This window comes from Aedes albopictus, chromosome 1 (genome assembly GCF_035046485.1).
Source record: "Aedes albopictus strain Foshan chromosome 1, AalbF5, whole genome shotgun sequence".
Lineage (NCBI taxonomy): Eukaryota > Metazoa > Arthropoda > Insecta > Diptera > Culicidae > Aedes > Aedes albopictus.
Window position 1 is genome coordinate 218614933 of NC_085136.1, and position 12240 is coordinate 218627172.

Below are 12240 nucleotides of genomic sequence, written 5' to 3' on the forward strand. Positions count from 1 at the left end.
TTTTGATGAAGCTGCTATGAATTGTCAGGCATCAAAAGATTGTTGGTACTAACTTTGCTTATTATACAAAACTGACAATAATTTAATCGTGAGTAATTCCATACTAACTATCCTTGCCCTGATATTTTCATTACTTTTCATTACTATAAAGCAGCTTATTTTTCTTATTTTTTCTTCACCTAACGTATGTACACTGGAACACGGCCTGCTTCTCAGCTTACTGTTTTATGAGCCCTGCCACAGTTATTATTACAATTATTTTCTTCAGAATGTATGTTATTCAAATATGTCGAATACAACTATTCACTTGCTTGAATAATTATACAAAACTTACATATAAATGTTATAAGAAAACCTGATTACCAAGAGCTCAATAGAAACCAGAGTTATGATACTGATTCATGTCGTAACATTTTAGGGATTCCTTCCACACAATCTTGGCCACCCTGCCACCCTTGATCAGGCGGAAAAGTTTTCCTCTCTGAGAGAACTACAACGTGCTTTCTAAACGACAACACGTGACAATATCAATTTTTTAACGGACGAGCTTGACCTCAGACCTTAATTAAGAAATTTAGGGGTTTTTTTTTAAGAAAAGGTCCTTCGATATATCGTTGAATGAATTTCTGAAAGTTTCCCATTGTTTTTGGAGTCTTTGAAGATCCTGTGGATGTCTGTGGAACTATCCATGTAACAATAACTGATGAAATGTGAGAGTATTCGTTGAATATTGGGAGGGTAATAGTTTCAGAGGCTGAACACAATGGCAGCTGAATATTGGTCTGAAGTATGACTTGTTCAACTTCTTCAATCAGCAATATGTACATAGATGGCTGAATATCAAGTTTATTCAAATAATTTTTGACTGCTGATCCAAGCATTGTTTTGGAAGAGTCAACATAGTTTCTTCAACCTCAATACAGGCTTAGTTCAGCTTATTCTCTTGATTAATCAGACAAAACAAGTAATGCTCTCGTTTTCGAGGATGTGCATGTGGTGTAGATGCTAAGGTAAGTGACTATAAATCAGGAGTGCCGAGTTCAATTCTCAGGTTTCACATAGATTAATTAAAGGATTCTAAAACATCTCTTCGGAAAGGAGAAAGTCGGAAATTGTAAAAATAAGCTTACATTGTTGTTGTTTTTTTTTTTTATTTTTCATTGAATACTGATTAAGCACATATTAAGCCTTAAATCAGCCTTTCAATAACCTCAAATTAGCTGAAGGTCGAATAAAATCACCAAAATTAGATGTTTAAGAGCTGAATAAAGGATTGTACATCTTGTGATCAGCCTTTGTTTAAGTGAAGGCTGCTTTAAAATAGTTGCAAAAACGTTTGTACAGCATGAAATTGTTACCTGGGTAATCTTGTGTGATGGTTAAATCACGTGAATATTTCGCAGAGCACCTTAGATCGAATCCCACTCCCGACAAATTCACACAATGTGTTACAGAGGAGCTCGTAGAAAAAATCTGGAGCATCTGCGAGGGGCATATTCAAATAAAGTTGCTTGTGGAATTTAAAATTTGGAACTTTAACGCAGAATTAGTCCAAATCTAAGTGCTTGTTTGAAAACAATCGATAGCATAGAAACAAACAAAATCCCATTGTAGCATTTTGCTTGATATTTCCACTTGAATCGTCCGTTAAACTAAATATTTCTCCAATCTGTCTTCATCCCACTTACAGGTGTTTGCGCGTGAATCCCAAAGGCCTCGACGAGGAAAGCAAAGACTACCTCTCGCTCTACCTGCTGCTGGTGTCCTGCAACAAATCCGAAGTCCGGGCCAAGTTCAAATTCTCGATCCTGAACGCCAAACGGGAGGAAACCAAAGCGATGGAATCCCAGCGGGCGTACCGGTTCGTCCAGGGCAAGGACTGGGGCTTCAAAAAGTTCATCCGGCGGGACTTCCTGCTGGACGAAGCCAACGGTCTCCTGCCCGAAGACAAACTCACGATATTCTGCGAGGTGCGTTCCTGAGAAAAGCAAAAGGCTTCCGACCGTAACATTAATCGTCCATCTTTTTAACAGGTCAGTGTGGTCGCGGACAGCGTCAACATTTCCGGACAGAGTAATATCATCCAATTCAAAGTGCCAGAATGCAAACTTTCGGAGGACCTGGGCCTGCTGTTCGACAGTGAAAAGTTCAGCGACGTCACACTGGCGGTCGGGGGCCGGGAGTTCCAAGTTCACAAAGCAATCCTAGCTGGTAAGTTGTGTGGGATGTCCCATTTTGATACTCAATTAACTCTGAATTTGATCCCACGCACAGCCCGCAGTCCCGTGTTTGCGGCCATGTTCGAGCACGAGATGGAGGAACGCAAGCAGAATCGCGTGGCCATCACCGACGTCGACCACGAAGTATTAAAGGAGATGCTCCGGTTTATCTACACCGGCAAGGCGCCCAACCTGGACAAGATGGCGGACGACCTGCTGGCCGCGGCGGACAAGTACGCCCTCGAGAAGCTGAAAGTGATGTGTGAAGAAGCGCTCTGTGTTAACCTGTCGGTCGAGACGGCCGCCGAAACGCTGATCCTGGCCGACCTGCACAGTGCCGACCAGCTGAAGGCGCAAACGATAGACTTCATCAACACGTAAGTTTGCTTTTGCGGTTTATTTTTGTTCAACTTTGGGGCAATTGTTGGGGCGGATGTGACTGTTTTGAGGATGGTCAGTTCTCAAGGAACAGAACTAGCTGAACAACAGTTTCTTAAGCTAAAGTTTGATTGATCCTTCTAAAATATTAGGATTTACGCACCATGATGGCGTAGTGCACGTTCAAGGTGCCTGTCTGGGTCATATTGACCCCAACGTCCTACTTGTGTTAAGAGTAGTTAGTTCCACTCTTGTACAGCAAAAGGTTTGTGGCGTACACCGCAGAGCTATTGGACATCATCCGGGACAGTGGCACTATAACTGTGGAGGTTCTTTTACATGCGTAATCAACGCAGCTACCGAAGGTGAACTTTCGGTGATTATCACGCCCAAGTATTTGACGAAGAGCTTCGACGTAATAGTGCAATCTCCTACACTGATCACCGCTTGCTGCTCAGACTTCCGGTTGTTCACAACCATCACCTCAGTTTTGTGGTAAGCAACTCCAGTTTCCTGGACCTCATCCACGCCTCCACAACATTGATCTAGTGGATGGTAGTCAACTCCACTTCTTCGATCGACTCACCGTAGACTTTGAGCGTAATGTCGCCAGCAAAGCCGACAATCTCCACTCCCACCGGGAACTCTAACCTCAACACCGCGTCGTATCTACATGACATTCCATAACACCGGACCCAGGATGGAACCTTGCTGGACTCCTGAGGTTATGTGGAAGCACTTCCCACCCACCTCTGTGCCGTAAACTAGTATTCAATTTTGCAAGTAACTTCCGAGAATCTTGTACAGGTACCCGGGTATCCCCAGACGCAGTAGCGCAACGGCAATAGCTGGCCAACTGGCGCCATTGAACGCGTTCCTTGCATCCAGAGTCACTACTGCACAGAAGCGAATCCCCATTCTCTTAAACTGAAGCGCTATTCCGGCGGTTTTTGTAACGGTCGACCTTCTCTTCCGGAAGCTGTACTAGCTACTCGAGAGACCATTTGCACCCTCGGTGTACCTCAAAACTCTGTTGAAAATGATCTTTTCGAGCTCTTTCCCCGCCGTGTCGATCAAGCATAATGGTCTATATGCTGACAGGTCTCCGGTGATTTCCCCGCCTTTGGCAATAGAACCAGGCTCTGCCTCTTCCATACTTCTGGGAACACTCCCTCGTTCAGGAATTGCTGCATAGCAGACCTAAACATCTCGGGAGCCTCTGCAATAGCTACTTTTAAGGCCAGGTTCGGAACTCCGTCAAGATCTGGGGCCTTACATACGCTAAGGGACTTTGCTATCCCCGTAAGATCCACATCGGTGACCCTCTCTTCATCACCAGCCCCAGTCCCCTGCTGCCCTATGAAAGGAGGCCAAGGACTAGGATCATAACGCGTAAAAGTTCCTCGATAATCCCCTCCAACATCTCTAGAGATTGCTCTGTAGGAGCCATTACACATCACGACCCTGTGGGCATCCCCCACGAATTCGCATTGGCACTCTGACAGAGACCCTCGAAGCAGGCCTTTTTGCTTGCCCTTATCTTGGCGCGGCTTTTGCAGCGGTGAACACAAGCTGCCGTTCGTTTCGCTCTTCCTCAGATCGTGCTCGCTGCATCTGCCGCCTAGCTCGCAAGCAGGCGTAGCGCAGGCCCGCAATCGCCTTGAGTTCACCAGTAAGCCTGGAGGTATCCCATTTCTAGAGTGGACTCGCCTAGGCATGGTCGGATCGCACGCACGCGAGAGCACCGCGACCAACTCGTCGCCGTCTAAACCAAGTAGGTTTCCCTAAATACCCCTTCATCGAAGTATGATGTCTTCCACCTGCGTGGGCTTGGCCTTGGCCTAGCCTTCTCTTTTTCTACCCGCTGCCTGCTGTTGTCGTAGTCCTCCATACTGTAGCGAACCGCCAGGTGATCGATGTGATCGATCGTCTACTCTCTAGTTCGAACTACTTGTTGGGTCAAGACTACAAAAAGTAACGTAAATAATCGATTCTGCACAGTTCCGACTAAAGGTACTTTTAGTACCGACATTAGCCAGGTCGACATCTAGTATGGCCAGTATCTCTAGCAGGATTTGACCCCACACTGGTTCGTGAAACGGCTTCCCCATTCCACGGCCCAGGCATTAACGTCACCCTCTATTACCACCGGCCTTAGCCCTATTAGCCCGGTCGTCATACAGTCCAGCATCTGCGTGAACTACTCGATCGGCTACCGCGGAGGCGCACAACAGCTACAGAAGAAGCCTTCATAGGTAGCAGACACCAGCTCATGGACGGGGTATTTACCCGTCGTCCATATCGCCGGACCCATCCGCGATCCAATTGCCGTTGCCGGTGGGTATACAGTATGGGTCCGCTATGATGGCGATATCCGTCCCCCACTCAGAAACCGCCTGACAAAGCAGTTGCTGAGCCGTGTCACAGTGGTTCAGGTTCAGCTGCGTTACTTGCACTGTGATTTGTTCACTGCGGCTTTCTTGAAGGCCGGGCACCTTAGACCACCCGTTGGATGCCTGTTGTTCACGGATTTCCCGGTACAGATCAGACAAATGCGTGGACTCGTGTAGCCATGTGCCTTATATGGCCTTCGGTGCCGCATCTCCTACATAGTTTGCTCCTGTAAGGGCATTTGCAGTCCCATGTCTTGTGTCCTGGTTCCAGATACCTGAAACAAACCTCCGATGGCTCGTGGAACGTCAGATGACATACGCACCAGTCTACCTTAATCCTCCCTGTTCAAGAGATTTTTTACATCCACTACAGGTAGCTGAACCAAAGCTACCTGTGTCCCTCCCGGCTCCGTTCGTAGCCTAACGGCTGCGGCGGCCACCTGAACCTGACGAGCTCTGCCACTTCGGTTACCTCGTGTAGGTTTTTCACCTTCAGGGTCGCCTCTTGTGTGAGAGCCCTCACCTCCACGCTCCACCCTCCTTAACGCGCTTCAGCTCCAGGATCATCTCGCCCGTACGAGTACGTTTGATACTGCGCACGTCGGCTCCCAGATCCACGAACTTGGCGTCGCTTCGCATCGCCTTTAAGACGTCCGACTACTTTGACTGTTCGGTCTTGATGACGAGGGCGTCGCCTTTCTCGCGCTTGGCACCTACTCTCTTACGCCTTCTCGGTTTGGCGTCCCTGACTTCCTCGACCTGCGGCTTTTTCCTCGTCTTCTTCCGCTCGACCTGCGTCCAAGGGGAGTCCTCCCCTCGATTCGCCCTACTCTGTGGTTGCTGAGGGACTAACAACGGTCGCAACTCTCTGTTCCTTTCCATCCGTGACGGGCCAGCTTTTTCAGGCCCACCCTTCCCAGCTTTCCGGGACGCTTGGCTGGGGCCAAACTTGTTGGTATACTGCCGACCTTCGGGGTTATTATCCCTGTAGCCTTGCGGGCAGCGTCAGACAGCTCCTCACCTGATGCTGCCTCACCCGCTTCTTCAAGTGCTTCAAGCGAAGGCCTCCGTCTTGGTAGACTTCGTAACCTTTTCTTTCACATGTTTCGCCGCTGCTGCAGTCTTCACGAGTCTCACGTGATCCTCCTTGGCCTCATCCATCGACTTACAAAGTCACAACAGGACCGTTTTCAGGTCCCTACTAATATTAGACTTTGGGGACGCAATGTCGCTGATCTTTCCAAGCTGCTGCTCAGCCACCTCGATTGCGGGCAGTTCCTCTCTTTTTTGGTTGGTGGCTCTCAACAACCCCGCTCCGTCCAATATCTCAACCGGCTGGCGTGTCGAGGAGTGGATCGGAGCTCCCACTTGGGCTAGTACCTTGTAGGAGATGCCTTTTTTGGCAGCCTTCTGCTTCATCACGAGCATCATCTATCCTATCCAGGTGGGCCGGATGCTTTGAACATCAAGTCGTTTTTCTTCACTCGTGATCCTACATACATACATGGGCGTATCTAGCCGCCTCCGCCTTGAGGGGCAGCGCATCCCCTTTGTCGCGCTTGTGGACTGGCTCTTAGTCTAGCTTCTTCCTTCTTTCCTACCATAATCCAGGGGATCTCTTTCCCCTGGGCTGGCTGGTTCCTGGTCTTGGTTATTTAACCTTTAAGGGCTCGTGCTCCTTGCCTTGGGGTGCCCGTAAGCGTTTTGTAACCAGCTTTGGCACCTTACTACTCGCGCTGACCGTTGCCTTTGCCTTAGACAGGCAGTCGTCGACTGCTTGCCCCCCAGCGGGCCGCGCTTTGTGTTTTGGCGAAGACTACTTTATCAAGAAGACATGGAACTCTGCTGTTTTCCCATACTAACGGCTAGTGTCACCGACGGCACCGCCGCCTGTTGAGATAAGGTGGTACTTTTGTGTAAGTACCAAGTGTAAGATTGTGTTGGTGCCTGTATGAAGACTTACTCACACTATCATTAATAGTTCCACCTTGATCCGTGGGCAGCGCTGCTAAAAGTGACTCCCGATTTCCAGCAGTGCTGCAAGTCTTCTTGATAAAGTGGTCTTCGGTTTTGGCCATGCAGCATGAGTTATAGGGCGGTCTGCCCTTTCACATACGGCTCCGGTGAGCAGAATGATCTCGTGCGCCACTGTCGAGCTCCCGGCAAAGAAAAAGCTATCCGTTTGGACCTCTCCTCCTTGTGCGTATTCACCGCGCTTCGTCACTAGGCTAGAAGGTCGCACTCTTTCAGCAGGTCCTGTTTAAGGTCTTTGCTGATGTTATTATGCTCTCTATTGTACCCGATCGCAGTTCTTTTCCATTCCTTGACCGATCGAATCACTCCTTGGGTATTAATCAACAATATCCGGATGTCTTTGCGCGCATTACTTCTTTCTGTCATCGATGTAAATAGATCGTGCAGCTAAGATACTATCCGTCGAAAATGCAGACTAAAGTTTTCTTCAATCCTATGTCAAATTGTTTGCAATGGTCCACTGCACGAATTTATGCTGGCCTGCTTAAGTGCCCCACACAATGCATCCGTTTGCGTGTGCGTGACAGTAGTTTGACACATTTCCCATGGGAAAACTGTCAAAAAAACGCAAACCTCGACGGAACGGACGCTATGTGTTCCAGGCTTTACTCTCACGCGAAATTTGACGTTTGAGCGGTGCCGACACCGCTCAAACGTCAAATTTCGCGTGAGAGTAAGCAGGCCAGAATAAATTCGTGCAGTGGACCATGGCTTCTTGCTTGTTGTCAACGGCTCGGCCTACTCAGTGATATATGGGAGCTTGCACGCTGACGTCATCACTATCTCCTTCTCTGTCTTTCCTTCGGCGTCGGTCCATGAAGCCGTCCTTGCCCTAAAAAAAAATTTGAGGGCAATGTTTACAATATCGTATGAGAATTTGATGAGGTTAGGTTTTTGCTGCAAGCCTCTATAGTAACCTATCAAATCCGACTGTCATAATGAACGTCACTATCGTAACAGGGGTTCCCAAACCAACAAACCGCGCATCTTGCTCAATTGTAGCTTGATACACAAAAATCATTCTAAACCTACACCCTTCTCTCCATTTCCCAGCAGTCATGCGACAGATGTGATGGAAACCGTGGGCTGGAAGAACATGGTGACGACGCACCCTCACCTGATAAACGAAGCATTTCGCGCCCTAGCCACGCAGCAGATACCACCGATCGGTCCGCCCCGCAAGCGGGTGAAGATGAGCTGAAATAAAATGTTGACATCCGTACAGTCCGTGATGTCAACGACGCCGTCACCAGCTAGTATCACTCAACAACAACTACAACAACAACAACAATCATCGTCATCAGCATCACTACCATCATCGCCACCATCATCCGCATCATCATCGTGTTTGTTATCATCACTATCAACCCACAACAACAACAACAACAATAGCAACCACCCATCCACCGCTGCTGTCAGTTTGTTCCAATTGACGTCATCCCCACCACCATCGGTTGTTCCGTCGCCGGCAAGTTCACCGGCCATGGCACCGATCACCACCCAACTGCTCCAGAAGCCGCTGCCATCGCGGAAGCCGTCAGCCAGCTCGTCGTCATCGCTGCTCATCAACCACCTGACCAATCCGAGCAGCAGCAGCAACAATCCCGTCAGCTCTCGAGCAGCACCCCCATCTGCCGGCGGTCTCCTAAAACAGCAACTGGCTGTCAGTGCTACCAATAGCAAAATGGCGACGGCCAGTCTCATCAAAGCAGGCTGTAAAAAGTCCGTATCATCAGCGAACAACATGAACGTGAACGTGAGCGACATCGCCGCTGGCTTGGCCAATGCCGTTGCCGCAGCTGTGGCCGATGCCGTCACCGTGGCCACAATCGGAAGAAATTTGAATCTTAACAACTATTCGCAGCTGCGCCAGCAGCTTGAAATGCAGAGCAGCAACACCTCCACGACAACGTCGTCGTCCACGTGTTCGTCACCATCAACCGAGTCGGATGCAACATTGCGCGGCGAAGCAGGCGGCGACGGTGTCGTCGTCAATATCAACTGTCATCACAAGTCGCTGAAGCAGTTTCTCATTCAATCCAGCGTCAGTAACAATCACCAACAACTGCAGCGCCGTGTTGCCAGTTCTGCTGCTGCTGCTTCTGCTATCGACGGCATCAGTTCCAGCGTTCGACAAAGTGGTGACATCTGTTTGCAATAGGAGCAACTCGAGGCAGCATGGGACCCGACGACGGATGGATGGGGAACCAGAGTATGGAACGGTCAACAAAAAATCGAGCAGTTGTTTGCTTTAATTCTATAGAAAATCTAGTTTCTTGATAGTCTCTCGTTAGTAGGATTCTCTTAGTAGTAGTGATGCGATACTGCAAAATCGATAATTAATCATACAAAAAAGATCAGAAAACGAAACATCGGAAAACACTGAAATCGCTCAGCGCGCGCAGAGTATATAGGAAGGATATTTGTGTGAGTGTGAGGATGTAATCACCCGCAGAGCAGCAGGGACACCGACACTGAAATCGTTTCCGGATGAGTATAATTGCTAGGTTATGTTTCCTTTTTGACAGATTGAACCGTAAAATTAAAAAGATTTAAAAAAATACAAAACAGAAATGTCCCCTTGGTAAATTGATCATATTAGAGAGAGCACAGCACAGTAGGCCAGCAGGTTTTCTCCCCGCGCCGCCGCGAGTTTTCTTCTCAAATGTCAAAGTAACGCTTTTCTCGAAAAAGCCCTGCGCTCCAGGCCGGCTTTGATTGATTGTAGCGCCGCGCACCAAGCTAGGAAAGACAAAGACAGGGCAACGATGACGAAGACTGAAGGTCCCCCGTCTGTAAAGCAGCTGGGCTGGCAGCACGGGCAAAGAGGGAAGTGAAATCATTTTAATTCAAATAAATTAAATTAATTTATACAATGTGATATTTTTGTCTATATATGTTAGCTAATATAATATGTAATTAATTAATGAAATAAAAGAAAACTAAGAAGAAAACCGAGACACACGAGACAGACGTGAGAGAGAATGCCGAAGAGAAACAAAAGAACATTGTCGAAAGCGCGCAGAGAAAGCTCCAGAACTTCTAAGTTGATTCATTCTTTTCTCGCTTGAATCGTGCAATGACTATATTGCAAAAGAGCCCTACTTAGCACAGCGAAAAAAAAACATATTGGAACTACAAAAAAAATCTTGAAAAATCTATGTGAAAAAATTAATCGTTTGTTTTAGCTTCTACACCGAAATGAAAAAAAAATGCTTTAAAATTGTTCATGTTCGAAAATTTTCCTTATTTTCTTTGAGGTGATTATTTTAAAATTAAATCTTTTATATTTTTCTCACAATTTCCCACTGACCCCCACTGCTCCTATCCATACCTGTGTAAAAAGATTAGTTTTAGTAATTTCCCCCTCTTTATATTTAGTAGCAAATTTCGTAATTTTATGCGATTTGCAATCGTTTACTATTATATTTTCCTTTTTCCCCCTTTCCACAATTAGGTGTTCAAATTTTCAAATAATTCAGCTTCACATAAAAAAACGAAAAGAAAAACAAAATACAAAAAATAAGCTATTGTTAGTTATAAACATTTGTTTTAGTCGCTACTTTTTAACAAACAAACAAACAAACAACAACAACTTGATAGGTAAAAAAACAAAACAAGAAACACTACAACAACAAGAGAATGAGAGATAAGAGAGAAAAGAAAAAAAAACACAGAAATAGAGGAACGAAGAGCAAACAAGTGAATCACACATAGACACACTGAATTTATTTAAGGCAGACAGCGGAAAATTTAAATTGTGAAATTAAACAAAAGCAGAAAGAAAAACAAGAATTATTGAGACAAACTAAAAAAACAAACAAGAAAAGTAAGAATTGATGATATAAAGGCTAAAAATGATAAACAAAAATAAATTTAGTAGCTTCATATGTGATTATAACTCTATGAATAACTATTTCAAAAAGTACCGTAACAATAAAAAGAAAGTTGAAAACCCTATGAGTTATGGTTTCGTTTTTTTTATCGTGCCCTTTGAACTAAATATTCCGAAATGCAACTCAGTCCGCGTCTTCTTCGGATGTGTAAGACATCAAATGAAGAGGCCCACTGTCTTGACCTCATCCAATCCTTCACTATGCCAATTGCGTGCGTGACTGTCTGTTCCATATTTTCTCTATTAAGGCCAAGAAAACTAAACGAAATGTCAACGTATACTATTATGGAAATGATTATATGCATGATAACATGTACAAAACCATTTGTGTTTAAAAGAAGCACTTAAAAATTTAGGTGGCAATATAAATACAAGTGAGCAGGCACAGAATAATGAAAAGCGCTGTTGTTTAAGGACATAGTTGCAGGGGTTTCAAAATGGCAGCGAGTATGGCAGCCAGTCTTCCCCTTACACCTCACTCCCTTCACCACAGCTGTGAGTTTTATAAAATTGGTCATGAAGATCTCTTGTAGAGCCGAACAAAACTTGAAATGTTACTTGGGTAGTCATCGAATAGCGTGGAGGCTGGTGAACAAATTCTCCAAATTTTTCTTGCTTACCTTGTAGAAATGCACTCAGATTGCTACTTGTGGTAGACAACTATATTTCTCATCCGTCGGGAAGCACTACTTTTAATTTTACACTTTATTTTCACAATTTCGTGTCAAAAAGAGGCTCTCACTGCACTTTTTATCTTCGGCAAGTACGTCGCCAATTTTTTTTTAAATCAGTTTTTAGTCGTCCAAACAACATAGCACTGAGATAAGTTGATCGATTATTAGAAACTATTCTTACTTTCACCTAACCACTCGTTAATCGCGAAAAACCGATGCGTTTTCCACTTTTTTGGTCGAAAACTCGAATCAATTTTTATCGCGGTTCTTTAAAACGGAAAAACGTACCGTGAAACTGGGTGATGTTGTTCAACGCAGGATAAAATTGATCAAACCGTTGTACACGTTTTTATATAAGAGTAATAATATTCTAACAATTTTTAGATATTTAAACTATGTTTTCTTGAAAGAGTAAAAAGTCAATATGTTGTTGCTGTTCAGCTGTTAGCGCAGTAATCCCATGAGCCTTTGCTCACAGCATTATTTATTTACAATTCACAAAAGGGCATTATCTCTATTCATAATAAGGACTGTATCGGAAATTAACTATAAACATTCAAAATGCTCTATCTCGAAGCACGGTTGGTCTTTTTATTCCGGTTCTTCTATGAAATCCTCAGAATATAGTTAAGTTTAGAACAGCTTGA

At 45.4% G+C, this 12240-nt stretch overlaps 1 protein-coding gene across 5 annotated transcripts in view; it reads left to right on the plus strand.

The window, feature by feature from the left end:
* The window catches only part of LOC109400045 (protein roadkill), a 194803-nt gene extending 183819 nt beyond the window's left edge, over positions 1-10984 (plus strand). For 2 of the 5 annotated variants that reach the window (XM_062846264.1, XM_019672516.4), the window contains exons 4-7: positions 1691-1970; positions 2034-2211; positions 2275-2596; positions 8078-10984. In XM_062846264.1, coding sequence (XP_062702248.1) covers positions 1691-1970; positions 2034-2211; positions 2275-2596; positions 8078-8225 — 928 coding nt within the window. In that variant the 3' untranslated portion in view covers positions 8226-10984. The remainder of the gene's footprint in view (positions 1-1690; positions 1971-2033; positions 2212-2274; positions 2597-8077) is intronic. The other 3 variants (XM_029851787.2, XM_062846265.1, XM_029851788.2) reach the window with 2 other exon arrangements.
* Positions 10985-12240: the final 1256 nt, after the last annotated feature.